Raw genomic sequence first — 27,916 nt, forward strand, 5'->3', positions numbered from 1 at the left:
AGCAGGGTACGACAAGGACCTTCTGGCGCAGACTTTCAGAGCACCAGTGGTTCTGCACCACACTGAGGTCTGCCCCATGGCAGAGCCCAGTGGTATGGCGTATTAATGTTACAAAAATAACCATTGTCACCTGACCCCCCCCCCAATCCGGTAATAATATATGCACGGTAGTCATTTTGGGAACATTAATGCACCGACCCAGGCACCCGAGTGAACCGACGTTTTTCATCTGTTGCAAATGTAACACGTTCACAGGGCGATTTGAAGACAGCTTGTGAATGTGTCACATTTGCCAGCGATACATTTGCCCAACTCGCGACCACTCAATAGTTGCAAGGGTGATTTGGAAATGGGCTGCAATGTCAGCTTGCGTCCAAATCACCATTGCGCCAAACGAGCGGCGCCGAGTGCCCAAAGAGACTCTGCGGCCACAGTGGTGTGATCAAAGCGCCTCCGACAATAGGCTTGCGCTGAAAAAGGGGGCCTACTGGCTAAGTGGTCAGGGCATTGTACCATTTTGAATTAAAAAAGGGATCTGAGACAACTAGTGTTGTTTTTTGTCAGTAGTATTAGCGTCCCTAATCGATATCAGAGTCCGGGATCAAGCCTTGGGGCCATAATAGAACAAGGGGATGGCAGGGTGGTGGCACATCAAATAATGGTCATCAGGCCAACCTTGTTTAAGTAAACATATTTGGCCAAGCTGCTTAAAGATATTATACACATTCAGAGTAGTTTTAAGACCCTACACGTTCTTCATAATAAAGTTAATATACAACCTAAAGAGTTACCTCATGTTAAACCGTTGCAAAAAGGCCCCCAAAAAACCTATGAAGGCATTTAGTGTTAGCTGTGTTTTACTGTGCGTTTTTCATTGAACATTTTTATCATTCATTGCTCCAGCTTTAAAACAATTAATGAAAAATTACACAGCAAAGGGAATTGGGTATGCAATCGCACCCCACTCTTCCATCCCATCGGGTACCTTCAGGGTCCAACCCACAAGTGCTGACTCAGTGTTTTAAACAGATAATCCACAAGAATGTTCCATCTAACACTAGTCCGTTATTTCAGGTTTACCAATAGTAATAGTGTTTTTATCAAGTGCTTCATAGCAGATGCCTCCCACGTCTAAGTGTTATTACCCAAATTAAACGTAACGTAATATAATATAAAGTGGTCTTGTAGAGCACATCCTTGAAATGTCTTGCCCTTGTGTGGTTTTGACAAAAGAAAAGAGGGGGTGATTATAAGGGATTGATTGATAGTTTATTTGTATAGTGCCTATACGCAGTGTGTTTCAAAGCGCCTTCAAGGCAAGGGAGGGAGCAAGGGAAAAATACAATGACATTCTTACAAGGCCTTGAGACATTAAGAATGTGAAATTAACTATCGTACTAGGCCTGGCGACATTTTAGATAGTGCAAGAGCTATGACAAAGATAAGGAGGGTAGGAGAGGGGTATGAGATGAGAACAGACAAGCGACTATCATACTAGGCCTGACATTTCTGGTATAGCCGGAGATTGACAGGTGGGGCAGAGGGAGGAGGTAGGAGAGGAGGGACAAAACAAGCGACTATCGTACTAGGCCTGACAACGTTTCAGGTAATGCTGGCGGAGGCGGGGCAGGATCAAACTGGGGAAGATATTACTATGCCCGGTGACATTGAGAACGTGCAAATGCATGGGGAAGGGAAAAGGGGGAAAGTGCATGGAAGGGGGGAGAACATTGGAAAGTACAGAGCATAGGAGAGAACAAAAAAAAATAAGTCAAATAAATAAATAAAGCTGATAAACCGGGCTAGTGCAGCCGATAAGTAGCAAAGTGCTAGGTTAGTCAGGGTGTATCTGATAAGTGCAGAAGAAAAGTGGTTGGGGGACTGTAAGGGTACAGATTCAGGCCCCAGTGCACGGGGCGGCCCAGAGGCAGTGCAGTAGGATGGCAGGGTGAGAAGGTACCTGGGCCCGGAGGTCAAAGGGTGACCAAGTGCACAGTGCCGAGAGAGAAAGTAGATCAGCAGGGGAGAAAAGGGGTAAAGGCACAAGCGAAGAGAAAGGTCTTGAGGAGCTTCCAGAACCGTAGATGGTTCTCGTCAAGTTTCAAGGGGGCAGGGAGGCAGTTCCAAAGGGATGCCCCAGCCAAAGACTGAGATATATCCCAGCTTGTTTCTTTGAAAAACGACTGACCCTAAGGGAGTTGGAGGTAGAGGAGTGCAGGTCTCGAGAGGGGAGGTATTTACAGAGACATAGTTGAAGGAATTTTGGGCTAAAAGTTGAAAGTTCTGCCTGGTCTGGTCTCTAGAGGGTGTCAATCTAGTTTGCCTGTTGCAGTCTAGTGAACAGGTTTTGAGAGATTTTTCGGAAGATTATGCGCTCGTCCTCTTTTCAGAGTTCTCTGGGCCTTAAGTTCCATGGCCTGGTTAATGGGAAAGAGGAGGAGGATCTAGGAACGAGGAGGTGGATCTTGAAGGTGCTCATTTGATCAACATCTGACAGATGAAGAGCCAAGTTGACACAGATGTCTGTGCAAACGCTTAATTAGCATGAAACCATGCAGCCAGACCTCTTTGGTTTTAAAAAATCTTCCACTACCCCTGCACTTCAATCCCTATACTGGCTGCAAAGAAAAGCGTAATCTTTCATGCTTTGGGCTTGACTATCTCGCAGGGAATAAACAAGGTCCACCTTGGAAGGAAAAATTACTCCAGCATAATTCAAGCATAAAGGTTTAAGAGGCTTAGGGCCTCATCACGAGTTGGGCGGAGCGGTAAAAATGCAGCGGTAACGCTATTACTGCCACATTACCGCACTGCCCAATCCCAAATTTGGGCGGAAAGTTGGAGATTTACCTCTAGCTTTGAGCTGGAGTTAAATCTGCCCACTTTCCGCCCATTTTCGGCGCTATTAGCACAGTGCTAGTAGCGCTGAGAAAGTCCCATTGGGTCCAATAGACTCAATGGGGATTTATGGCCACACCGCAAATCGGGATCCGGTGCTAATAGCACCGGACCAAGTTGCGGTAACGCTATTTGCATTGGTTGTATCCTGCCGCATTTACCGCCGGGATACCGCCTAACTTGTGTTGAGGCCCCAAGTCATGGGTGTAGGTGGCAGGGCTGGCTGAAGCTATGTCGGGGCTGGTGAGAGCTCATTTCAACATGGTGTTTGGGCCCCACCTTACAACTGGGAAAAACTGTCTGAGGCACCCATGGGTTGTTGACTTTCATAATCAAGTCAAACGAATAGCTGCAGATTATCATGGGAGCTAGCCAGACAGCATCGACCCCCGTCACCGTCCCCCTCACCCCGCCTGTCGAGCCATTCATCTTCGCTTCCCCAGCCTGCTCCTATTGAGCATTATCATTGTCTGGGAAGTGCTGCAATACCCATCCAGCTCTCTAGCTGGATTGCGACGCTGAATGGATCCGACGTCGAAGGCTGACGTTCAAGGCTTCTCCCCCTGTCTGGGTGCGGACGGCGCACCGGACTCTGGCTTATTGTCCCGCAGTTAATCCTGTCCCACTTCCTGAAGCTGCCTTGCCCTCCTCAAATAGTTTATAAGGTAACCCCTCTTTTCCATGCAAGTTTGCTTCATCTCATTACCTAGCCAGAAACTTGTAGCATCCTGAGCAGCAACTACTTTCTAACTATCTGAAACCACCTCAGCCACCACTTTGCATCATAAGTGCCACTCACATTCAAGACTGTTCCACTGGTCTTGATGCTTTGCGGCCGATATTCCCTTCTACTGTAGGCATCAGTCCCCATGCAGCCTTTGTTGTACTCATGCTGTACTCATATATAACTTGCGTCGCAACATTTGGACTGGACACCCTGCACCCTTGGCTATTCTTGTACTCTAACCACGCCTCGCCTCTTGTTCTGGTAATATCGCAGCCTACGCTGCACTTGTATTCAACGTACGTGTACTTATTGGTTTGGACGCTCTGTACCTTACACTATTGCCTACCCGTAATTGCATGCCTTGAAGTAGTTTACTCGTATCCTTAGGCTATGTTCTCCAAACGGTGTACCCAAACAATACCATACCACGCCCTCCGCTATTCATTTACTTGGTGCTGCTGCCTCTCAACAGGAGGTCAGGCTTTCCATTTTATGTACCTGGTCATAACTGTATCATAACCACCTGTAACTACATGCTTTGATGTAGCCGCCTTGAAACATAAGGTCAGGCTTTCCAATCTATGTACCTGGACTCTACCGTATCGTAACCACTTGTAACTGCATGCTTTGATGTAGCCGCTTTGCAACATGAGGTCAGGCTTTCCAATTCATGTACCTTGACTTTACCATCTCGTAACAACTTGTAACTGCATGCGTTGATGTTGCCTCCTTGCAACATGAGGTTTGGCTTTCCAACGTATGTACTTGGACATTACTGCACTTTGTAAATTATTTAACCACTTTCTTAAGCAAAAAGCACCCAGATGCCTCTGGGTTTGGTGCACTTTAAATGTAAAAATAAATATATAAATACATTGTTGCACTTTTAGTAGGCTGCAACCACCTTTCAACCTCCAGTGCCCCTAAAATCTACTTTCCTTTAAAGTTGCCAGTAATATGTGCATTTTACAAATTTCATGTATCCGCGACCATTAGAATTTACCACATATGTGTGATGTACATTGGCACTTTCCTTTTTCACTATCCCCCATGAAAACAACTTTTTGGACAAATGCTTAGAGTTATGTGAAAAATAGACCATCACTGTACATTTTAGTGGATCATTTGTATTTGAAAGAAAAAGGATGTGTTCAAGGTTAAGAATCAATGTTTGATGCTTTTTTAAAAAAAACATGTAATGCTAGATTACACTTGGACCTCCTTCTCATTGAAAGTTTTAAAGGAAATGTTTTTCAGAGAGGAAATTGTCATACCTTGGTACCCACCGTTTATATGTGTACCTTTGTTATGGGGGAGAGGGCCCCTGTGATAAACGACTGCAGGAAGACTGTATTCTCCATAGATTAGATTGCATGTTTGTTACCATTGCTTTCCTTGCCTTTATAATTGAGGTTACTAGTTGACCTATGTAATGTATTGATGAGTTTGTAATTTGTTTCTTATTTTTTGTAACACACTTGCTGTTGATGAGTTCCTCTTCAGCAGGTATTTTACAACCGGGTATGCACTTCCTGTTTTAAGACCTAGTTTGGAGCACACTTCAGGTCACTCGAAGGTGTCCATTCCTCATTTTATGGTGTCTTTGAAGGAACCAGTCCCTCTCTTTAGCTTTTGACCTAGTTGTAAATTTAACATGCTGGATGCTGAAACCTAGATTCCAAAAACAGTTTTATAAACACAGGTGCAAGTTTTGTAACCTAGGTTTCCATGAGGAATCCCCGCCATGGCCTGTTGGGCAGCTATTTAGAGAACAAACGGCAGAGCGCTGTCTCTTATACTAAGACATGTTTGTGATATGTTTCCCTGTTTGTACATAGACTTTCTTTTAAAAGTCTGCAGTTTGGTTGTGCCGTTCTGGTCAATTTCGACCTAACATATATGCATACATATGTATGTTGGGGCAGGGGAGTAGGGAGGTTTGCGTGGGTTAGGTGGAGACATGATGTAGGGAAGGGTACATGTGGAGGACCTCTTCCCCACCCACGCAATAGTAATAGAAGAACAAATGTTGCATTCAGGGCGACTAAAACTAGGCAACCAAACTGCAGACTTTCAAAAGAAAGTCCTTTTAACACAATAGACTGGTGGCCTGACCCCTTTGGAAGGGTGCTGTTGACCCTGAAAGCTGTTGAGCTTGATTTGGAAGGCCTTCTTAAACACATGTGCCTTTTGTAGGGGTCTCTGAGATGAAGGACAGCTTTCGGATATGAGTCCATTGAGTTCCAGAAGTTGGGATCCTGGATCCTGTTCTTCCTCTATGCTTTTTCCAGATGTATCTGCGTTGAGTTACCAGACTGGTGTTGCCTGTCCATATGTTATAGCCTGGTATGTAGCCACATGGAGTGGTTTTGTTCAGTTATTGTGGATCTTTTCCTTAGTGGCGTTGAGGCACACCACACCAGAGTGTTCTCAATGTGATTTATTGCTCAGCCAGAAGTCAGTAGATCTCTTACGAGGCCTTGAGATGGCATTCAGCTTTTTGACCCGCTGCCTGTTTTTGACTCTTTATAGAAGCCCACTTGGTATCCATGACCCGTTCACGACACAGTGCAGATCCCTGATTGCTGGGGTGTATGTGATTTACCCCCAAGTCAATGGCTTTATTATTTAAAAAGTAAATAAGAAATGTTTAATCCCTGAGAATGCTGGCATGACTAACCCAATTGCCTATAGCGAAAGATGCTGAAACCTGACCGCTACAGGAGATAAAATTCAGTTTAAAAACTGAGTTGGCGGCGCAGCTTGTGATGGACCTGTCGATCCTTAAGGAATAAATCAATACCCAAATGCGTTTAAGCCTGTCAGTGATCCAAGTATAGGCTTGTGTCAGGTGTATTGACCCATGTTCGAGTGATTATGCTGCAACATTTGGTGCTGTGGGCTTAGAAAATCCAAGATGGCCGACTGCACAGTTTTTGCACACAATGGTCGCCTGACCTGCCACCCACCAGTGCGAGCGTGATGGGCCAGAAGCGCCATGAGTGAAACGTGGTGCCAAAGGAAAAACAGCAGTGCCTGTTAGCTCAAAAAGCACTTTGAAATCACCTTTGTTTCTCTGAATGCAAGCTCAAAATGCCTATTTCAAACATTGCAAGATATTCAAAAATCTTACTGAACACCAGCAGACGTCTGGTAGAATGAAGTCTTGTGTGCATACAAAATCTGGAAAGATGAAGAGCCTAAAATGTTCATAACAAAACTGGCTGAGCTGTGGATGTCAGCAGCTCAAGTGAAATTGGATTTAATGCCACTAAAATCAAAATGTTTAAAATAAATGAGTGACCTACTTTTGAGTGGCACATAGGTTGCAACTGTTTAAATGTCATAGTTTTGAACTTAGAATCAGCGTTCTAGCTGCATGTGTGAAAATTGTAAGTTTGAATTCAATGAAGAAAAATTGGAACAAAAGTGACCTTTGGCTGAAGCCTGGCTTAAAGGGATTGAATTCTGCCTGGCAACTACCCCCGACAGGAGTCGAAACTTGCCCAGCAACTGCATTCACAGGCCTGGCCTGCCTTCTGCTGCCCCCACCAAAAGGAGATTACACCTCTCTGATTGAATCAGGAGAGGGGTACCTGGGACTGCAGGGAAACGGAACAATGAACCTCCCTTGGCTCAAAGCAATTGCTAAATCAGGAGGTCGTAAATGGCTTCCTCTTGGAAGGAACTGGGAGGGGCACTGCCTCTGTGAGCCAGCTGAGCTTGGAGGAAGTGGACAAACCGGACATTCCCCCATGTGCTTTGGGACTTAACCACACCCATCTGGGCCAAAGCATCATTTTAAAAAGATGGATAATTCATAGTACACAATTGTCAAAATGATATAAGTAATATCATTATTCCTGTGATTTTCTGTGCACATTTTAAGAGGTGCTAGGACTCTGTGGTATGTTCTGTGGGGTAGTAGCGGAAAATAGGGTGTTACTCCAAGTGTCTGTATGTTAAAAATCTGACACTTCATCATCTGATGCCCATATTCCTTGCGCACATTTGTGTAAATTCTGGAAAAATTTAGATAGTGTTCTGGGTGGAAAGGGCAGAATCCTGTCAGAAGGGGACACAACATCTTACAAAGATAGGGATCGGATGGTTTGGTGCTACAGAAAATATGTTAACTGGACATATAATATTAGAAAAATTGTACATAGATAAATATGCATTTGAATCAAAAATAGATTTGTGTGCAAAGTGACAAGGGGAGGATTCTCTGACCCATAAACATACCTCATCACAATGACACTCCATTTCCTTCCCCCAATCAAGGGAGAGAGGAGAATTTGGCCAATGATAATTTGTGAGGGGCAGGCTTAGTTATGCCCACGCACTAGGGATGTCACGATATTGATTTTTTGACGGTATGATAACCTTCATTTGAAATGACGGTATACCGCGGTTATCGCGATATAGCACACACAAGGGTGTAAATTCAAATTAAGTCACAAGGAGGAGGAAGGAAGCTCTAGTCACTGAGGCATGGTGTCAAAAGTACTTGCAGGGGTTCAGAAGCTGTGGCGCTGCTGCTTGTAGGCTGAAAGAGCATGGTTAACACAGAAGCACACATCTGGAAGACATTTAAAGCATAATAGGGTGGGTCAGGGGGGACAGGGCCATATAAAAAGTTATACTTTTCGGATCATATGACATGTGTGTGCAAGCCGATGCATTACACTCGGCTCAGTCAGGACTCCGCAGTGTGGGAAAATGTAGGCCCTCTTTCCCCAAAGGTTTTGCCTTATTACTTAATGTACAGGGAATGCATTGGAGATGCCAAATAGTCAAGTCACTGTAATCCAAAATTGCAGGGGGGTTGAGGGGCTGGGACTTAAGCCCATTTAGAAAGATGAAAGGCTGAGTTGACTTAGCAGGGATTGGAACCTGCAGATCACACAGATAGCTCAGCAAGTTAAGGGCCTGCTGCTATCTTACCGGCTATTAAATAGTTTTGCCATGCAAGGAATGATGACCCCCAAGAGAGTTTATTGTTTGGCTATGTAATGTGTAGACTATTGGACTCTTGCAGTTAATAGCTCAGTCTTCTCTGCCCCGGATGGTAGAACTAGACCTCTAGTGTTACACCATCTCTGATGAGCCCTTGCAAAGCATGTGCTGCTGTGTGCTCTGCACTGCAAGTGCAAGCAGGGCTATTAACGTGGCACTGCACGTGCTGGAGGATCTGGGCAAAACAGTAACATTTAACTGGTACTGGACTGGTAGGGGTTGGGGATGGATCCCAAAGCAACCGGCCTGGCTGACAGAATTAACTTTGTGTTAAATAAAAAAAAAGCCATGTTTAATGTTATGCTTCCAAAGGAATTAAACATGGGGCTTGCCATCCTTGCAGCAGACCTCCACTCCAGCTCTGATCGCACCTCGTGATGGTACAACGACCTTGCAAGCAATTGCATGGGAATTCGAGTGTGCTGTGCGCATTTGATCTGCATTGTGCAATTTGGAAAACGAGCTGATCTGTACAAATAAGATCAGATGAACTTGTTTTACAGTTGCAGTTCCAGGCAGTCACGGTGAGTGGCACAGGGCTGGAGTCAGTGGACTGGAGAGGGCTGCTGCAAGCCCCACGTTTTGTTGTATATAAAGGGCAATACAACATGAGCATTTATTTTATTTTAGAAGGTTAAAATGTTAGCAGGAAGCACCTGGGCACTTTTGCAACAAGCTGCCCATAAGAAGCTCCATGTACATGAAATTGCCAGTTAGGCAGTGGTGGAAGTGAAAAAAGGAACGCGTGGTACTCTGGCTGCATCCAAAAAGGAGGGAGTGCGATGGCCGGACAGATGGCGAGGGTGGGAGGGCCCAGGGGTCAGACCAGGATCACAAACTTTGGCTGAACAGTGAGTGAAGCAGGGATTTTAATCCATTCTTCAAATTTGACCATATATCTACTTTCCAAGCTTTACTCAGCAATAATTTCAAGGCCTATAGTAATAATAGGTTTACTTATAAAAAATGCAAATTGCAATTGCATAATAAAGCCACATGAATATCATTGGCTTTATTATGCAATAATAATAATGCAATAATAATAATAATAATGGCTTTAATTTCTACATCCCGAACGGTAAACTATAAATCCCAGAATGCAAGATGTCAATCAAAGTGAAAAATCTATTTAAGCCAACTGTGTACTTTCAGACATGTAATAAACTCAGATGGGTATGGAGATTCCTTGCAACAAACCTGCCGCTCGTTGTTATTCATTGTGATGTTGAGAACAATTGATTAGTGAGTGACATAAAGCAACTTTATTTTTTTGCATTTCAAGATGGCTTTAAATAGGTGCTTTGTGTTGCTCACTTTAATTATCACAGATCTGCAAAGTAACGGGTGCTTTGCGAGCTCTTTGAGTTGGAAACGTTCCATCATGCCACTGATAAAAGAAATGTGTTTGCAACCTGAGCACCTGACCTTGCAGTACCTTGCTGCCTCCGACCCCTCCCCCACCCCCCCCTTCTACGGCCCCCATCTTTTAATACAGCAACTAGTAGCTCATCAAGCTCACCCTACAAACACGCACTAGGTCGCATGCCCCCTCCCCAGGCTGCAGCTGTTTGTCAGGTAAAGACCTATACGCCCTCCCCCCATTCCCATCCCCATCCGGTTTCAAGGTTGCAGGCAGTTCTGTCATCAGGTTAAGGTCAGAAGACCCCCACCCCAGCCCATTCAGGTAAAGCCTGCATGTAACCACCGATGCTCACCGTAGGCTAGGGCTGCAGGTTTCACAGTCACACCCAACCAGGTTTAATGCTGGAGTTACAGGCTCCCACGCCATAGCAAAAGGCTGATGATCTCTTACTCACCCCCCTCAGGTAAATCTTAATGCTAGGCTCTGTGGCTCCCCTATGCTTTTTTCTGACACCTGGCCGATTTAAAAACAGTGGCTGTAACATCTCACTGTGTCTCAAAGGACTGCCCCCCACATCCTCGCTACAGCAAAAGGTGGGATACCTTCCTTGACCACAGACCCTATACACTCATACCTTTACTTTACCTCATGGCTGCCCCTCCGTTTCACCTCACTGTCGTATAATTACACCCACCCACTTGTATAATTTTGCACTGCCAATCTGTACCACCCACCTACCTGTACCATTCCACAAAGCCTACCCGAGGTCTCATCTCCCTATTAATCCACACTTTAACTATTTGCCTCTTCCACCTCTGGCAGTCCTCGTCAGGCCACGTCTTGTAATGCCTACCTATCCCCTCAGTACTGGCCCCAGTCCACCTCACCCCCATGCCTGCAGACCTGCATAGCCACGGAAAACTGCCAGTGCTTGAATGCAGCCTATTTGGCTCAGGAGAAGGCGCCGTTTATTTATATTGCACTTTCATGCAATTGGGGAAAAAAACACATACCTTTCTTTTTGTGCTGGCTACGGCCGCATCTGATTCAGAATCCAGGGCACCAGACCATGTTGGAGTGGCAAAGGGCTGCAAATGTAATTAGCCCGTTCCAACACCCGCTTGTCATCTGCTTTCTGTTGTCACTCGAGTAGCTTCTGTTGAATTCGCTCCACTAACAGCAGCACCGGCCGTGAATTGTTCAGGGTGGTTTTATGGAGCTCGAACGAGCACTCCGACAGTGCTGAGCTAACTGTCTCTCTGACTTCACTCAGAGACACGTGTCGGCGTCGGGCACATCTACTGTAAGCAGCCCGGGCAAACGCCTCCTCCAGGCCCAGGCTCCTGAATGCAAACAGAAGCCAGTGCCCCCAGGCAAACTCCTCCTCCAGTCCCAGGCGTACGGACTGCAGACATAAGCCAGTGCCCCCAGGCAAACTCCTCCTCCAGGCCCAGGCTCCTGGATGCAAACAGAAGCCAGTGCCCCCGGGCAAAATCCTCCTCCAGTCCCAGGCTCACTGACTGCAAACAGAAGCCAGTGCCTCCACAGCCCTGTTTGCATATTGTAAAGTGCACTGCACACGTGCACTACAAACACGATATCGGTATACTGTGACAAACAAGATAACGGTAATTTAATGATAGTTAACTTGTTCACGGTGTTCATACCGGTTTACCGTTACAACCCTACCACGCACACACCCATTTTGGTGATGCAATTTCTGCTATAAGTAAGGATGGCAAGCCTTAGTGGAGGCGTTCCAGATTCACTCATCACCTGAACATTGGCGGGACACTCTGCACAAGAAAATCAAACTCCAGATTCCAGAACTTTGAAGCAGAAGGCCTACTGCAATTTGAACTCTTCTCAGCTGGCCTTCCAATCTTGCAAACTGATTTTACCCCAGACTTCCAAGGGGCACATCAGAATAAAACAGCCGGGCTGTGCTGTTTCTGCTTCTTTGCCAAGAACTTTTGCCGGAACCAGAGACCCAGACCAGACCGCTGTGCCAAGACCAGACCAGACTGCTGTGCAGTGCCGATAGCGGACCAGATCAGACCGCTGTGCAGTGCCAGACCCAGACCAGAGGCCACGCTGTGAGCAGAACCAGTGGCGGCCTATTCAAGTCCAAAATTAGGAGCGAGTATCCACCTGTCCAGAACTGCCTAGAAATCGTGTCCATTCTGTGATTTCAAAGCTGTGAAAGTGTAATTTGTCATTCTGAATCTTTACTTCATTTCTGAAAATCTACCTCCACAAAAACGTCCGTATCTTTTTGAACTGTGGAAAGTAAGAATCTTGGCTTTCCAACGAACGACATCCCAACTCCTTATAGTTTTTCTGTAATTGCGATCGACTTACTCTGAAAAAGTGCAGCGAATAGCAAACTGGCTCAATTTCACCACTTGTAAAAATAGCTGCTTCTTGCTTTCCACTGCTGAAATTCGTTTTCACTCTGATAATCATTCCTGAATCATTGCTAGTGTTGACCTGAACTAATTCAAAGTAGCTATCACCTACCCTGAATCTCCTATAGGAAATTAAACTCATTTTTAGCATATTTTTCACTTCATTGCAAATTACATGTAAAAGTATTTTTGGCTGTTTAAAAGCATACCGGTTGCTCTAAGCTTGCTAGGGGGGAACTGAACTGCTTTTGATTGTATTCCTGAAAACCTGTGTGCCCTCATTTCCATCTCTTCATATTGCATAGGGGGGGAGTGAGTTGTCATAAAGAAAAAAGTGATCATCTTCTCTATTGTTGAAACCATATCAGTTTATTTCTGTGCTGCATTCTTCATCATTGTTTTTCCTTGAAACCATAAAAGTATTCTGATACCTTATCCTTTCTATACCAACTCCTAAGTAATTAAAGAATTGTGCTAGTGTAATATTATCCATTGTTGATCACTGTTATCTTCATAAGTGTGCCATCAAATATACATTTATTCATAAAAGTGTGATATATATATATATATATATATATATATATATATATATATATATATTTAATTTTTCAAATAAATCTTTTAATTTGCAAAACAAACCTACTTCTTGGCTCAGTAAGGTCAGGGGGATTCAAAGAGAGGGGCGTTGTATAAGGGTTCATCATCCAGATTTATGAACTTGTCATGAAAATATATAAGTAAGGGCTTCCTTTGGACATCCCAGACTAGGCAATGACTTTGTTGGAGTGCTGAATTGAAGTCACTTACACTTGATGCCTTATGATACGATCAAAGTCCCCCTCCCCCCCCCCCATTGTTGCTTTTGGTACCAGGAGTGCCCAGACATTGGAATAAAACCGCTTCTGGGGTAAAGGAGAACTGCTCCAGATCGGAGGATAAATCGGTGGGGAAATCTCTGGATTTGGTACACCCCTCCCCCCATAGTGAGATAACTCATAAAATCCTTAAAGGCACTTGACAGAGTTGCGATGAATGTGTGCCATTACTGGGAGAATTCCAGTCTAGAATCTCCGGTTATTAGGAACAGTTCCTCATCTACTGACTCAAGATCTAGCCACTATCCAAAACACTCTAATGGCTACCCTGACAGAGTCAATAAACAATGGCATTCAAGAGCGAGTGAGTATAATGGGTACCCTGCAGAAAAATCTGTTACATTTGGAGAACTTTTCAAAAATGGTAGAAAAGAGACTTGATATTGAGGCTGAAACCTTCCATCAATGACAGCTGAGACTCTGCGATTTGGCTAGAAGAGAGACCGCTGACAAAACAACATTAATGGAGGCCATCATTGAAGATGGAAAATGGATGAGTGCGCATTGGAAATTAATTCAGCGACCCCCCCCCTCCAGAGGTCAACTCTTCCCCTGTGTGCAAACCAATAGTCAAGGATGTGACAGCCTCAACTACCTCGAAGGAAGGAGATACAATTGGGGACGACCCAAATAAAATGGTCCAATTTCAATTCAAATACTTTTTCCATATTTAAGCCCATTGGCCCGATGGAAGGGGTGGGTCCTGGAGGAAAAAGAAAGAGCATGGCTCTGCTGGAAAACCAAAGAATCCGAATATTTTGTCCCAATCCATCAAAAGACCCCGCAAAGAAGTGAACCATACAGAGGCGAAAGAGCAAAGAAGGTTGGACCATAGTCCCCACCCAAAGCCAGGAGAAACCTCACCTGGGTCCAGTGTCTGTGTAAGCGATCTTGTAGAAATCATGGACGATGAGGAGGATGAAAGATGGAACAACTTGAGCGAATCAGATTGGAGGGAAATTGAGAGGAAAGAAGCTATGATAACACGGAAATTGGCTACTAAGAGAGTCTTAATTGATACTCCAGAGATTACATCTATGCAGCAACCATTAATGTGTACCTTTCGAACCTTTGAGGCTAAATGGATGGCTGACGATCTGAAGTTGGGGTCTGGCGTGGGGCATCTCTTCAAGCCTACACCTGCGTCCTTTTCTCAATATACTGATGCCAAAAAAGCGGCCATAAACTTGACAGGATGGCAGGCTATTGCATGCTCAAAAGCTCACGTTAATGGATCACGGCCTACCGGCAGAAATGTTCGTAAAGACACGGATCCAGAACATGAACACCTTTCAAATCACCCTCAAAGAAATGATGGAGGGCCCAATGTCCTCCTTGAAAGAATTCTACTAGACCCTCAATCTCCACTTCTCAACAGAGGGAATGTTATGAGGCTTCTTCAGTGCATCCCTGGTTTGAGATACATATTTACTAATGACATAACAGTGGTAGAATTTGTATCAGAGGACAGAGGAGATCGCGTAATACTGCATTTGGAATCCCATTTAATTAAGGACGCTCTTATGGAGCATGGTCAAAAACTGCTACCGTTAGGCTATGAACTCAGTGACTGTAATAAGGATGGGTTGCCACATATCCAGACTCTAAAAAGACCGGATGAATTAGCCACAAAGGCCCAGATTAAGATTGTGGGAGAACGAAAAAAGTGGAGGTCCTGCCAGTATCTGCAAACGGATTTAAGTTGAATAAAATGAAGCCTCTGGGAAAATCTACAATTAAGGCTTGGGTTGTGCCGATATTCAAGAAGGGTGATAGGGCTGATCTAAAGAACTTTCGCCCTTCTTGATTATTTGGGTAAATTGTTTGCCTCTGTAGACCTGTTTGCCAGGGCAGTTGACTCCAAGATTCTTTACCCGCGACAGGCGGGCTTCGTCAAGGGCATTGGGACCTCCCTAAACCTCCTCATTTTGAATCTACTCAAACACAGAACGATTGGGAATAAATCAACTTTGATGGAGTGGATCGAAATCGCCTGTGGGAAAAGGTGAGGAGGTGGTGCTGCTGCCAGACATTTTGGAGGCTATCCAAATTCTATACATGGAAACATCCATTCAGATCCGGTTGGGAACTGAAGGGAAATTATCAAGAAAGATTAAGATGTTCTGTGGGTTGAAGCAGGGCTGTGGCCTTGCCCCATTACTATTTAGCCTCTACTTCGGGGCGATCACAGGAACATCTGAGCCTTTCCACCTAAGCTACATGACTGTGATCTCCCTTGGTTTCTATACGCCGATGATATGGTTACTATATGCCGATAATATCGTTTCTTTTTAATCAAACAGCCATTGGCCTCCAGCGTAGGATTACTGCATATGATTAATGACTATCTGAGTTCCAATGGCATGAAAATAAATGCAAAGAAATCACGTTTTGATCATGACATCGCCGCATAGTTTAAGGCCCCTTTTTAAGTGGAAGGTAGAGGAAAGTTATCGAGAGATTGTAGAGACAACTATTTACCTTGGAGTTGTAATTAGTAAAAACATATAAAAGTGCACACCTTGGTATACTGCGAGGAAAACTGAAAAAACATACAAACCAAGGTTTAGCCATTCATAGGTGATATGGGGCCTTTTCACTCATACCAGTTATCACCTTTTATAGACAGAAGGTGATGCGCATACTTACCCATGGAGCAGAGGCGCTCCTTAACCTGGAGTGGAAGGTATGGCTGCTGATGGAGGGGTACTTTTGGCGGAGAATACTAAGGATGCCAAAGTCCCTCCCCATGGCTATCATCCGCCATGAGTTATGCTTGCCCTCCATGGGTTCGACAGTGTGATGGAAATCTGTCTCTTTATACCGGAAAAGCGTGGCTAATGATGGTCCACTTCCTTTCTTGATTTTAAGAACTTTGGGATTGTCCAAGGAGAGAACACTGACTACATGGTTTGTAGGTATGAGTAAGATGCTGTGGCAGCATGAAGTGGATACTGATTTGTTGATGACGGCAGATTGGATTCAGAGGAGTGAGACTAGAGTCATTGATCCCTGGACTTTTAGGTGGTGGAAGGAGAAAAAGGGGTTAAATGATCTCCCCCTCATACCTTCAGAAATTTCCTTCAGCCTTCTTTAGAGACCTCCTTTTAAGATGCCGTCTTAATATCATGCCCACATGAGAGGTACAGTTGAGAAGGCATCAGATTGGGGTGGAGGGTGCCTTGTACAGATTTTGCACAAAGAACCAGTGGAATCACTGTTCCATGTGGTGATGGAATGCCAAGCGTTAGCTGAACTTCAATAACTTTACTTGGCGGAACATATGGGAAAGATTAGATCAATAGCGATGGAGGATCGATGGGATTGGCTGCTGATGGGCCAAAGATTGGGGTTGGCTTTGGGAATGCTTAAATGTGTGAATCTAATATTGCGACTAAAGGCGAAAACTGTTTAGACCTTGGTTGAAAGCTGGGAATAATAAATCTGATAATTTTGTGCTGACTAATCCTTGATTTTGGAACTATTCCTCCTGTTTGTTGATCTTTTTAGATCCTGACTGATATACATAGATATATATCTGCCCTGCCTTTTTAGGTTCTTTTTAGATTCTTAATCAAAGTGTGGCAATTGTGAAATCATGATTTTTGTTTGGAATGAAAGATACTGTTAAAGGTTTCTTTCGCTTAATATCTTTGATATGTTGCTATGAAACAAAACCTATAATAAAAAAAGAAATGTTTAATGCATAACAAAACTACATGAAATCTGCTCTCGATCATTATTTATGGTACAGTGCTGGTATTGGACACAATTTAATATGGAAATAAATAATTCAGCAACGATTTAACAAATCTCTAATCTTATTTCTAGGAAGCTGCCCAAGCTTTGATTTATGCAGACATGGCAGGATCAACACTGGAAAGTATTCAAGACAAAATAAATGAGTACATGGAAAGAGTTCAGGCTCTTTACTCTGCAGGTTAGTAGCTTATTTATTATGTGATTATTTATATTTATAGAGCAACTCGCATCCTAGTGCAGATGCTTTGGAAGTGGATTATTTTTCATAGGGAAGTAGAACCCAGTCTGCAGAACCACAGACGTCTCTTTCACCCTCAAATCGTTCATCCAAATGTGCGAGGCAGGTTTTTGGGGAACTGAGAACCAGGGCTAGATTTGGAATGAGTATATATGCCTCTTACCATATCAACTATGGAAATGTCCCAGCTGCTTTTGTCTTTTCATATTTAGTGGCTTCTCATTCTCTCAATTTTTTATTTCCCCATTGTCCCCTCCATACCGCATTTATAGAGTCTCCGAGAAGCCACCAGACTCGGTTGCATTTGTCAGGTCGTGGATCTGGTTTAGGTCCGCAGAAATATAGAAGGTGGGGAAGGAGCTGGTTCTTCCATAATTTTACTTTGGACCTGAGACCCACCGCCGTCCGTTCCCTTGCAAACTTTTCACTGCTCAGTTAGTCATAAGTCATAACGTTCCTTCAATTGTAAATCGTGTATAGACACCACTTTATGTTTACACAACAAATATTTTTAATAAGGAGACACAACTGGGATAGTGGCAGCCCAATGCCTTTCGGACTATGGTAAGTCCTTCATCAGGGATGCATAAACAGAAAAAAAGCAAATTGTAAGTACCAAGCATGTTTGTTAGAAATCTATCGAAAAAAATAAAGGGAAGAGCTACTTTACCAATCTCATTTCTACAAAACTCATCCCAACACAAAACAAATAATAAATGGCAGCACCTATTTCCAAATGGTTTTTGTAAAACGGGTGCCAGAAACATATTACCACTATATGTGCATATACCTATACGATCAGGCATGCATCTTTTCAATAGCAGTTGGATAAGTTTGTGCTTTGTTGTTGCTAAAATCAATAACAGCCTGTAATGCACCTACAGCTCTGTCATAATACTTTGTGTGTTACCAAGTGAAAATGTTGGGCATTTACTTCTTTTAGCAGTTTAACAGCCTACAAATTAATCAAATTGTTACATACATATCAAAATAAAGAGGAGTTTTGACAAATGTGGGTGACAGGAGTGCATGCGAGTTGTTGGTAATCCTATTGGTTGCGCTACATTGCTGTCACACGGTGGTTTCTATACATGATTTACAATTTGAAGGAATGTTGTAACTCACGACTAACTGAGCAGTGAAAATGTCACAATGGATCTGATGGCACTGGAGATCCTCAACCCTGTCTCAGTTCCAAAGTAGTAATTTGGCCACATTGTGCATCAGTGGCATGCTGTCATGTTCCAAATACTATGATTGAATGACTGAAGAGCATTGTTAGAGTTGCCTTGCGCTAAAGGTGGTGCCCGCTTCCCAAGTAGCCTCTTCCATAGTTTCAACTATTTTGTTCCTCACCTTTCGTCGTGGCACCCATGGAACAGCTTAAAACACCATGATACTTTCCTGCTTTAAGACTACAAAATGTGATTGCTACTTCAGTTGCTTATAAAAACACACACCTAACCCCCCACTCATTAGGTGTGATCTCGGTGGATTTATAATTAAATTAGAAAGGGAGGTCTTCTTAAAAATATGTTTGTCACTAATCCTTCTTCATGTCTCGCACACCTCAGCTTCAGGTTCCCGACCATCCTTCTTACTAAAGAGTATACTGTGTTTCTCTCCTGGATTAGTTCAGGCTCAGAACTCTGATCCGCTGAAGTCAAAGCAGCAGCTGGACCTTGAGCGCGCCCATTTCCTTGTCACTCAAGCATTTGACGAAGATGACCAGGGCAACGCAGAAGAGGCGATAGAGTTGTACATGGAGGCAGTGGAGCTGTGTTTGCAAACAGTACGTTAACCCTTCAGCTTAGCTTGGTGGAATTATGTTCTGGTAAGAAATTGTTCTAGTTAAATTAATAAATGTGTTCATGGCTAAAAAAGTAGTACCTGTTTACTGACCTACATTTAGATGTAAAAATATGAAATTATTATAGATAGATTAAAGGGTATCTCCACCTATGGCAGTGGATGGGATGAGGTTAATATGCCTTCTCCACAGCTTGCATTTTATGCTAAAGAAAAAAGTTATATTCTGGTGTCCAGGCTCAGGTAACAACTAGAAATGCATGTCCTATTTTTAAGCCGCCACTGAAGGACACTACATATTGCTCCTTCTTTCCTATTGGAGAACCAGACTATACCAGCTTTTTCCTTGCATGTAAATGCGACCGGCTAGGAACCACGAGCAGAATCGTGCTTTTTTCAAAATCTGTATCGCAATAATTTGCTTACACTTTCCAAACCTATGCTTTGAAAACGGTACGCAGAATTGCCAGCTCCAGCCGGGTTACATCATTGTCTAGAGAGAGGACTGGGTGTGTTTCCTTTGTTTGCCGTCATAAAAGGGTTGGTAGTATTTCTGGTTTCAGGAAGTGTATTTTGGGCTTTTAAGGCGGCCCGAAAACAGGATTTACTGGGGTCCCCAGGCATTTTTCCTTTGCGGTCTGTGGCAAACAAAGGTAAGGGCAGAGATGCTCTTTACGAGTGAGAGCTGGTCATATCCATGGCGCCCAACTTCACTAATATACTATTATGACGAACCACAGCATTTGATGTCCCAGTGGTATAAGGTAATAAAATCGCTGCAGAAAATGCTGTGGTTTGACCCGGTAAAGGTGTACCTCATTATACCATTTAAGGGCAGCGGGGGGTGCCCCCCGCTACCCTTAAATGGTATAATCGGTCCGGGGGTTGCAGGGGTGTCCCCCGCATCCTTTACATGATTGTGGCGGCAAAACCACAGCCTTTTTTCTGCAATATTTTGTATACACAGCCATTATTGCCACAATTTTAAGACCTGGAACCGTCCCAGTTTCATTGATCTCAACAATTGCAAACCAAAGTTGGAAAATGAAGTTGGCTATTGATAACAGGAAGCCACTTGAAAATTTAATGGACACATCATTCAGAAGACCTTTATTTATTGGGGTGCTCTAGGCAGCAAGATGGAAATGACACGGGTGCTACTTTTTGAGCCAAGAAACTAAACTGAATTTATCGTTGAGATTCTACAGTCATTATATAACTCCACCAAGTTTGAGTCTTTTATTTTTTATTACTATTATTTTTACTTTTCACCTGTAATTAATGCTAAAGGTCTGTTTCCATAGACTAGTGAGCATGTGTAAATTGTTTTGTAGAATATGAACTTTGATTTCAGTTTAAAAACGTTGCAATGTAATCTCCTTTTAAATGATTTGACTTTTGCTTCAGTCTTTATTTTGGCCATTTTTGTAATCACTTACTATAAATAACCAATGCTTTTTATTTATTATTTCATTTGTGGTAATCTAGTATCAGTCTCACTAGCTGACGTTTTCTATTAGGAAATTTCAGTGGACCTTTAGGAGTGTGCTCTTAAATTAGTTCAAACCACTTCTATACTCTTTTCCCGAGAATTCCATGGAAACCAAAGCAATATTAGTGCATTAAGAGACAGGGCTAAAGTGTCGAAGGCTCAAAAGTGCCCATAACATGTGCACGTCATTCAATAAAACATAACCAATATTACAATTGAAGTACATATATTTCAACATACATGGTTTTACGAAATAAAGAAACAGTATTTGCAATGTCCAAAAGTACTTGTACTAATTTTCTTCTTCTCTGCTATAGTGTCCTGCACGAGAATGTTCACTTGACCTTTTTCAGAAATGTTAATATTAAACCAAGCGCACACAGGTTGAACATTTATATTTAGAACCATGTTTTAACAAATTAAGTATTTACATTAGTCTCTTCTAACGGAACACTTGGGGTCTGATTCATGGAGCGTTTTCCTATGGGATTGCGCCATTATAAAATGCTTCCATGAATCAGGGCCTTATTGTTGTGCCTTTTTTATTTACAATTTGAATGCAAATAGTGTTTTCGTCCCCATCTTAAGTATACATGCCAAAAAGGTAGTGACATTGCCTCTATCCAGGCCCGTCTGTCCCTTGAGATTTTTTGAATTAACAGTAAACAAAAATACATTTTTCAGTTGGTGTGTAAAATGTAACAAACCCAACTAAAAAGCACAGTTCTACATTTAATTCAACAAACCTAAAATTCAAATGACCTCTAGAACAAGTCCATACAGTATGTGCTATCTTACTAAAACGGCACAAGGTCTCCCATTGTGTGTTTTCTAGTTTAGGCAGTACAAATAATTTTGTGGCAGCTTATTTTCGCATGGGCACGTATTATAAAAATGAGTGTTGTGCAGCTAGGTTGTCCCTTTATTTATACATTTGTAAATAATTGCTTCATTAGTCTGGATATCTATCAATCACTGATTGCAAGCCAAGTGCTTTTCCTTCAGGCCTTTTTTTATTTTTTCTGTTTAAGTCAAATGATACTTCAGATCAAGCCCTGCAGACGAAACTGAAACAGCTGGCCCGCCAGGCCTTGGACAGGTAAGAAATCTTTTATCTAATTATCTGTGGTGTTTTCGAGACCAGTAAGCATTCAGACAGTGTTTTTGCCTTCGTAGCTCACAAGGCACTCTTCTTTCCTTTATCATTGTTGCCATGCTACCCCCTCTCTGTATTGTACATGCTGTGAACTGTAAATGGAACACACTACTTTTCAAGGAAAGCTGCAGTTCAACATATGCGTCTCAATTCTGAAGCTTTCCAACTTGGGGTTCAATTTTCAATATTAAATCGATATCCTTTGCCCAAATGGGCTAGTTATCACTTGTATTTTATTTCCTTCTTCTGAGTGAAGTGTCTGTACTTCTCCTGGCAGATAAGTATACAAACCCTGGTAAAATACAATCATTTTGGCCTGTTTGCCATATCGCACAGTGACAATGGGACACCCATCAATACTACAAACACCACCCAACCTTCCACTGACTGACTCAAATGTACAAAACTATGGAACAATGACCCATGTGCCCTTTTGTGAGAAGGACAACAAACTGATCCAAAACCCTCATTGTTTCGCACTGCATCTTCACTTACGCTCTTTACGGGGAACACCATGAGAAACCTCTCATGAGTTCAGATACATGTGGGCAATACCCAGAACCACCAACTTCTTCACTCCTTTTATTACCACAAATTACCCTACAGCTGCATTATTTCTAGAATGAGATGAAATAAACTACCAAACCTGTAACCTACAGGACCTGTTCAACAACAAAACCTCAGACTGTATGCAGCTGACCACCCCTTCAACCAGGCTACCATCTGACACTCTGACACCAGCTTACACAAACGACGTGGACAAAAAACATGACATCAAATACCTGTGATCCAGCAGCAGGAGATCTAGTGAATGACTGCTCCATCATTGAACACAGAACTCAGAGTCACAAAGGTTTTAACGAAGGAGGGACCAACGTGCTCTTTATAACAGAAACCTTGTTTTTCAGATGGCTACAAGGTAATTCATGATTTGACATTTATAACGCGCCTGTACACAAGTGTTTCTAGGCGCGACACGACAAGGGAGGGAAGACAGAGGGAGGACAAGACAAGACAAAACAGTCTTACCGGCCTTGTGTCATTCAGATCGTGAAAGTGCAAGAGTGCGAATTGTGCAAGCAGAGGGGAGGGCAGCAATGACCTTGAATACGTGCAGCCAGGGCAGCGCGGCTCTGAGTAGTGCAAGGAGAGTGGGACTGTAGGGTCACAACTACAGCCCCTAAGTACATGGTAGGCCCGGAGGAAGTGCAGGGGTGCCTGATCAAGAAGAGCCTGGTACCCAGAGACGCTCTGAGGGTTGCCAAGGGGGGGAGGAGAGGAGAGCGGAGAGAGGAGAGAGAGGAGAGAGAGAGAGAGAGAGAGAGAGAGAGAAAAGTTGGACCTCAGAAGGGCGCTCCAAGAGGAAGGAGGTCCCAAAGACTGATCCGTGATGCCCATGTTCTCACAGAGTCGATTGATCAGCATGGTGTGGTTGACCATGTCGAAAGCAGAGGAAAGATCAAGGAGGATGAGGACAGAAGGAATGCTGGAATCAAGGTTAGAGATCAGATCTTCAAGGGTGTTCACGAGAGCAGTTTCCATGCCTCTGGCAGCTCTAAAGGCAGACCGATGGTCATTGAGACAACCAACAAATTCAGTGTGGCGAGTAAGCTGGAAGATGGCAGTTTTTTCTAAGTTTGCTCAGGAAAGGGTGATGCAGATAGGGCGATAGTTTGCTGGCCAGGTAGGATCGGCAGACTGGTTCTTGAGGAGGGGAGCACAAGGGAGTGCTTAAGGGGAGAGGGGAAAGTTCCAGTGGAGAAAGAGTGATTACAGAAATCGGCCACGGCTGGAGCGATGTTGTCAATATGGTCCTTGATGGATCTGGAGGAGCAGCCGAGCACCTGTTTGGACAACACTTTCATAGATCAGACTTGTCTAGAAAACTTGTCAGGTGATGTCAGAAAGAGGAGAAAGGAGGATGAGGGAGAGACGGCCAAAGGGGGGGGGGGCTGGGAGAAGGAGAGGAGATGGAGGACGGGATATCCTGAGTCTTAGTGGTGAAGTGAGAGGCCAGAGCCATACAGAGGGCATGGGAGGGAACAGGAGAGGTGGAGAATGCAACAGGATTGGCCAGTTCCTTGCAGAATTTAAAGAGTTTTGCCGTGTTGTTAGAGGCCGCAGAGACGCAGGCTTGATTGTGTGCTCTCTTCTTGGACGGGACGAGAGTCTGTATTGCCTTTGGAGCAGGCAGCAGGCCAGTTTGTCAGAGTATGTGCCCGAAGCCCTCCATGTCCTCTCAGCCACCCTGCACTTACGTTTAACACAAATCCAGCCCCACCAACTTTAAACTCATCCATGTCAAGAGATCAGCAAAAGAGGAGGAGGTGTTGCCTTGGCGCACAAGGGACACCTCAAAATCTCAGCTTCACACAAAATGGATTTCCTGGACTGATAAGGGCTCCTAATCCACTTCACCACCAAACCAACCTCTCCTTCCTACTGATCCACCTCACACGTAACCACCAAACCAGCCTCTCCTTCCATAATTATTTAAAGACCACCATCATACAACCAAACCTTTGAAGAAAGCATTTCAGGCATAATTGCTAATCTGGCAATACAACACAAAATACTAACCCGCCTCGGAGACTTCAACATTTGGTTTGAGGAGCAAACGGATTCATCACCCAAAGACTTGGGCTCCTGCACGTGAACACAGGAAAATTACCCCTCTGTGACACTCGACAACAGTTTTCTGTCTAATTTTTAATATATATGCTTATTAAAAACTAGACAGAAAAGTCTTTTTGAGTGTAATAGAGGGGTCGTTTTCCTTACTATTTAACTCTCGGTTCCCTCTATCACTATTTGAATACTTTATTTTTTTTTTTAGTGTAGGCCATCCTTTGCCCTTCATTTGTAGGCTCCAACATGACCAGCTTTCACCTCCAACAAATGGCCAAAGTAGCCACACGCACTGCCATCCTCTTATTACAATCTATTGTGAAGGCCTAATAACCACCTCCCCACCCATTCAGGTACTATGGAGCGATCGTCTAATGATTCCTTTTACTATCAACACACCCATGCATCAACTCATGACTTACCAAGGGCAAACGACACATTCAAACCTGGTGGAACTTGAAAATCATACGGAAGAAACCAACTCCAACAAAACAAATTCTTACTACTGGAAGACACTATAAAACTGGATAACCAAAGAACTAGATGCCCTCACCCCCACAAAAGCGCATCAAAAGACTTCAGCAAGATGGTTCACACCCCTTAATACTGGAAAAAAAGAAATCTAATACTAGGAAAAATATGGAGAAAACGCTACAACCTACAAGAAAATGTTGCTTACCAAAGACAAATCCGCCACTACAAAGCGGAAATGATTAACCCTTTAAGTGCCATGGGTATTTCCCCCCAGTGCCAGGGCCTTTTTTGGTGATTTTGGTATGTGGCCATTCAATGTCTTGTAACCTTTTTGTTACATTAGGTATCTCGGCCAAATTTGGCTCCTTTTTTTCCCCCCCACATGTAGGCGGTCGTAACGCCACCCAGGAATCCTAGGTTGCTGTAGGGGGGTGAGATAAAATAAGCAAAAAGGGGGGGACATTTTGGGTTTTTCCAAAAAATGCCAATAAAATGATGTACAAAAAACCCTGTGGTTTTTTCCTTGTAAGAGCTAGGAATGAATGGTTTGCTGTGCTGAATTCCCCAATGTCCTGGCTTTCAAGAACAGGTTGAGTGGAAACGAAAATAAATTATTTTGATGTGGTTATCAACTGTTTTGTGAGAGAGAGTCGATTTTGGCCATTTTTGCCAATTAGACATGCATGGACGGAATCGGAGAAAAGGGTAGGAAAGCTGAATTGATGGACAGAAAGGCATATATTTCTGAAAAGTAGACGAAATTCCAAGTTTAGGAAGGGGTGATTTGTGTAGGTCGGGCAAACACTAGGTAGGGGAAATGCCATAGATTGGGGGAAAAGCGGGAAAATGACTGAAAAAAAAGGTATGTGTTGGACATGGTTGGCTTGGTACAGCAATGGTTTATATGAATTTTGAGAAAAGCAATGCTCCGTTACATTCCCCCGACTCCTGCAGTTAGGAAAGCACACATTTTTTGCAGTGTTTTACAAAACAAGCAATACCACAAGCCAAACACTGATCCATGGTACACAGGAGTTTTACGCTCACGGCCTGAACAGACGCACTTAGCATGTGTAAATCGGGAAAACCAATGTGGTGAGGAACTGCAAGCACACATTTTCTGAAAGAGCACAGTCAGACCTTTTCAAAAGTAGGTGACTTGTGCAGGTTACAAAAGTGTATGGTGCCTAAAGCAGCGACTAAATGTAGGTCTCATTTGGGAAATGAAAGGGTTGTGTGACAGAGGGCACCAGCAAATGGGTCAAAACGTTATGAAAACCACACAAACACAACAAATCTTATACGTTCCCGCGTTCCGACTGGTGTCCCGAGGAAAACGGTACCTCACATGTGTGGGTGCACCCACCTGGGCGCCAGGGGGAAAGCCTAAAACACAAGTAACCCAAGCCTTTTTGCACACCTGAATTTCAGACTCTCTGCCGACCGGCACACCATACAAATATGGGCCTCGGGTGTCCAAGCCACCCAAGAATACCGGGAACCCCATGCATTTCCGAAAAGAGGACACCCGTGGGAATCCGCAGAGGTATGATTTGCGCAAATCTGCTCAGCATTTATTCCCCAGACACCCCCGCAAAGTCTGAAATGTGGGGGGAAAAAACGCATTTTCCGCACATTTCGCTCGGCACACCCATCGAAACACGCCCCCCAACAACACATGTCCTACTGCCCGCGTTCCCACAGGTTTCCCGATGGTTGGCGGGGGCACCTCGTGCAGGCCTCCCTGGGCCTCCTACGAATGGCTGTGTGAGGTACACCCTCTTCCATTTGAGGTGGGGGGAGTGGGCCCCCAAAAATGGTGGGACAGGCCCCCCAGTGGGTGGGGCAGTAAGGTTTGGGCACCCCGGCACCAGATTGGCACACCAATGTGCCCCTCTGCGCCAAGGCAGGTATAGTAAACAAAGAACACAATTCAAAATGGCAGGCTGCCCTTTAGCGGGGGCGGAGCGGCCCCCTACACCACTGTGGAATTTTGTAACATGAAGGGGGGTGTACCTCTCCACCCCCACCCCAATTGGAGGGGCGGCCCATCTCATGTAACCCTCCCCAGTGGCAGATAAGGGGGGGGGGGCTGTCCTGCACTCCTCCCTGGGCTCAGGCGTCCGTTCCTAGGACCAGATATCTGGTCCCAGGGAGGGCTGCATGACATGGCACCCACTCCATTGCGGCTGGGGGGGAGGGGGTCAACGCACCATCCCATTAGAAAATTCCCCGACCCTTTGGGGTGCCCCACCACCCCCCCCCCCTAAAAAGCATTCCACCATTTTCACATTTTCCTTTGGTAACCCAACTCCCCTTGGTGCAGAGAGGCACAATGATGTGCCAATCTGGCCCGGGGTGCCCAAACCTTACTGCCCCACCCACTGGGGTGCCTGTCCCACCATTTTTGGGGGCCCTCTCCCCCCCTCACCCCAAATGGGTGGCGGGGGCACCTCATGCAGGCCTCCTACAAACGGCTGTGTGAGGTACACCCCCCTCCTTTTGGGGTGGGGGGAGAGGGCCCCCAAAAATGGTGGGACAGGCCCCCCAGTGGGTGGGGCAGTAAGGTTTGGGCACCCCGCCACCAGATTGGCACATCAATGTGCCCCTCTGCGCCAAGGCAAGTTTTGTAAACAAAGACAAAAATGGAAAAGGTACTCTACACTTTAGGGCGGGCTGAGGGGCACCCTAAACTGCCAGCTAATTTTCTAATGTAATGGGGGTGACCCTCTACCCCCCCCCCACACCAAATGCAGGGGGGCCATCTCATGCAGCCCTCCCTGGAGGCAGATGCCCCTTCCTAGGAGCAGATATCTGCCCCCAGGGAGGGCTACAAGGGGTGCCCCCATTTCCCCTTGGGGTGAGGGGGCCACCCCCCTTTTCTGTAAAATCTATCCCTGTTGGCTAGTGGACCCCCTACTCCCACCCAAAATTCCCTTTTTGTTTTTGTGCTTTTTGTTTTTATTTTTCCCCCTTCCCTGGGGGCAGATGATCAGCAATCTGCCCCCAGGGTTGCACACATATGTGCCCCTATGCTTTGGGGGCCGGGGGGGCCGAGGGCTGCTTA

At 44.5% G+C, this 27,916-nt stretch overlaps 1 protein-coding gene across 2 annotated transcripts in view; it reads left to right on the forward strand.

Annotated features, from left to right (window-relative positions):
* The window catches only part of CAPN7 (calpain 7), a 578,129-nt gene that overhangs the window by 30,917 nt on the left and 519,296 nt on the right, over positions 1-27,916 (forward strand). For both annotated transcript variants that reach the window (XM_069648744.1, XM_069648743.1), the window contains exons 2-4: positions 17,122-17,230; positions 18,925-19,082; positions 21,623-21,690. In XM_069648744.1, coding sequence (XP_069504845.1) covers positions 17,122-17,230; positions 18,925-19,082; positions 21,623-21,690 — 335 coding nt within the window. The remainder of the gene's footprint in view (positions 1-17,121; positions 17,231-18,924; positions 19,083-21,622; positions 21,691-27,916) is intronic.

Source organism: Ambystoma mexicanum, chromosome 2q, assembly GCF_040938575.1.
Source record: "Ambystoma mexicanum isolate Mex_15411 chromosome 2q, UKY_AmexF1_1, whole genome shotgun sequence".
Taxonomy (NCBI): Eukaryota; Metazoa; Chordata; class Amphibia; order Caudata; family Ambystomatidae; genus Ambystoma; species Ambystoma mexicanum.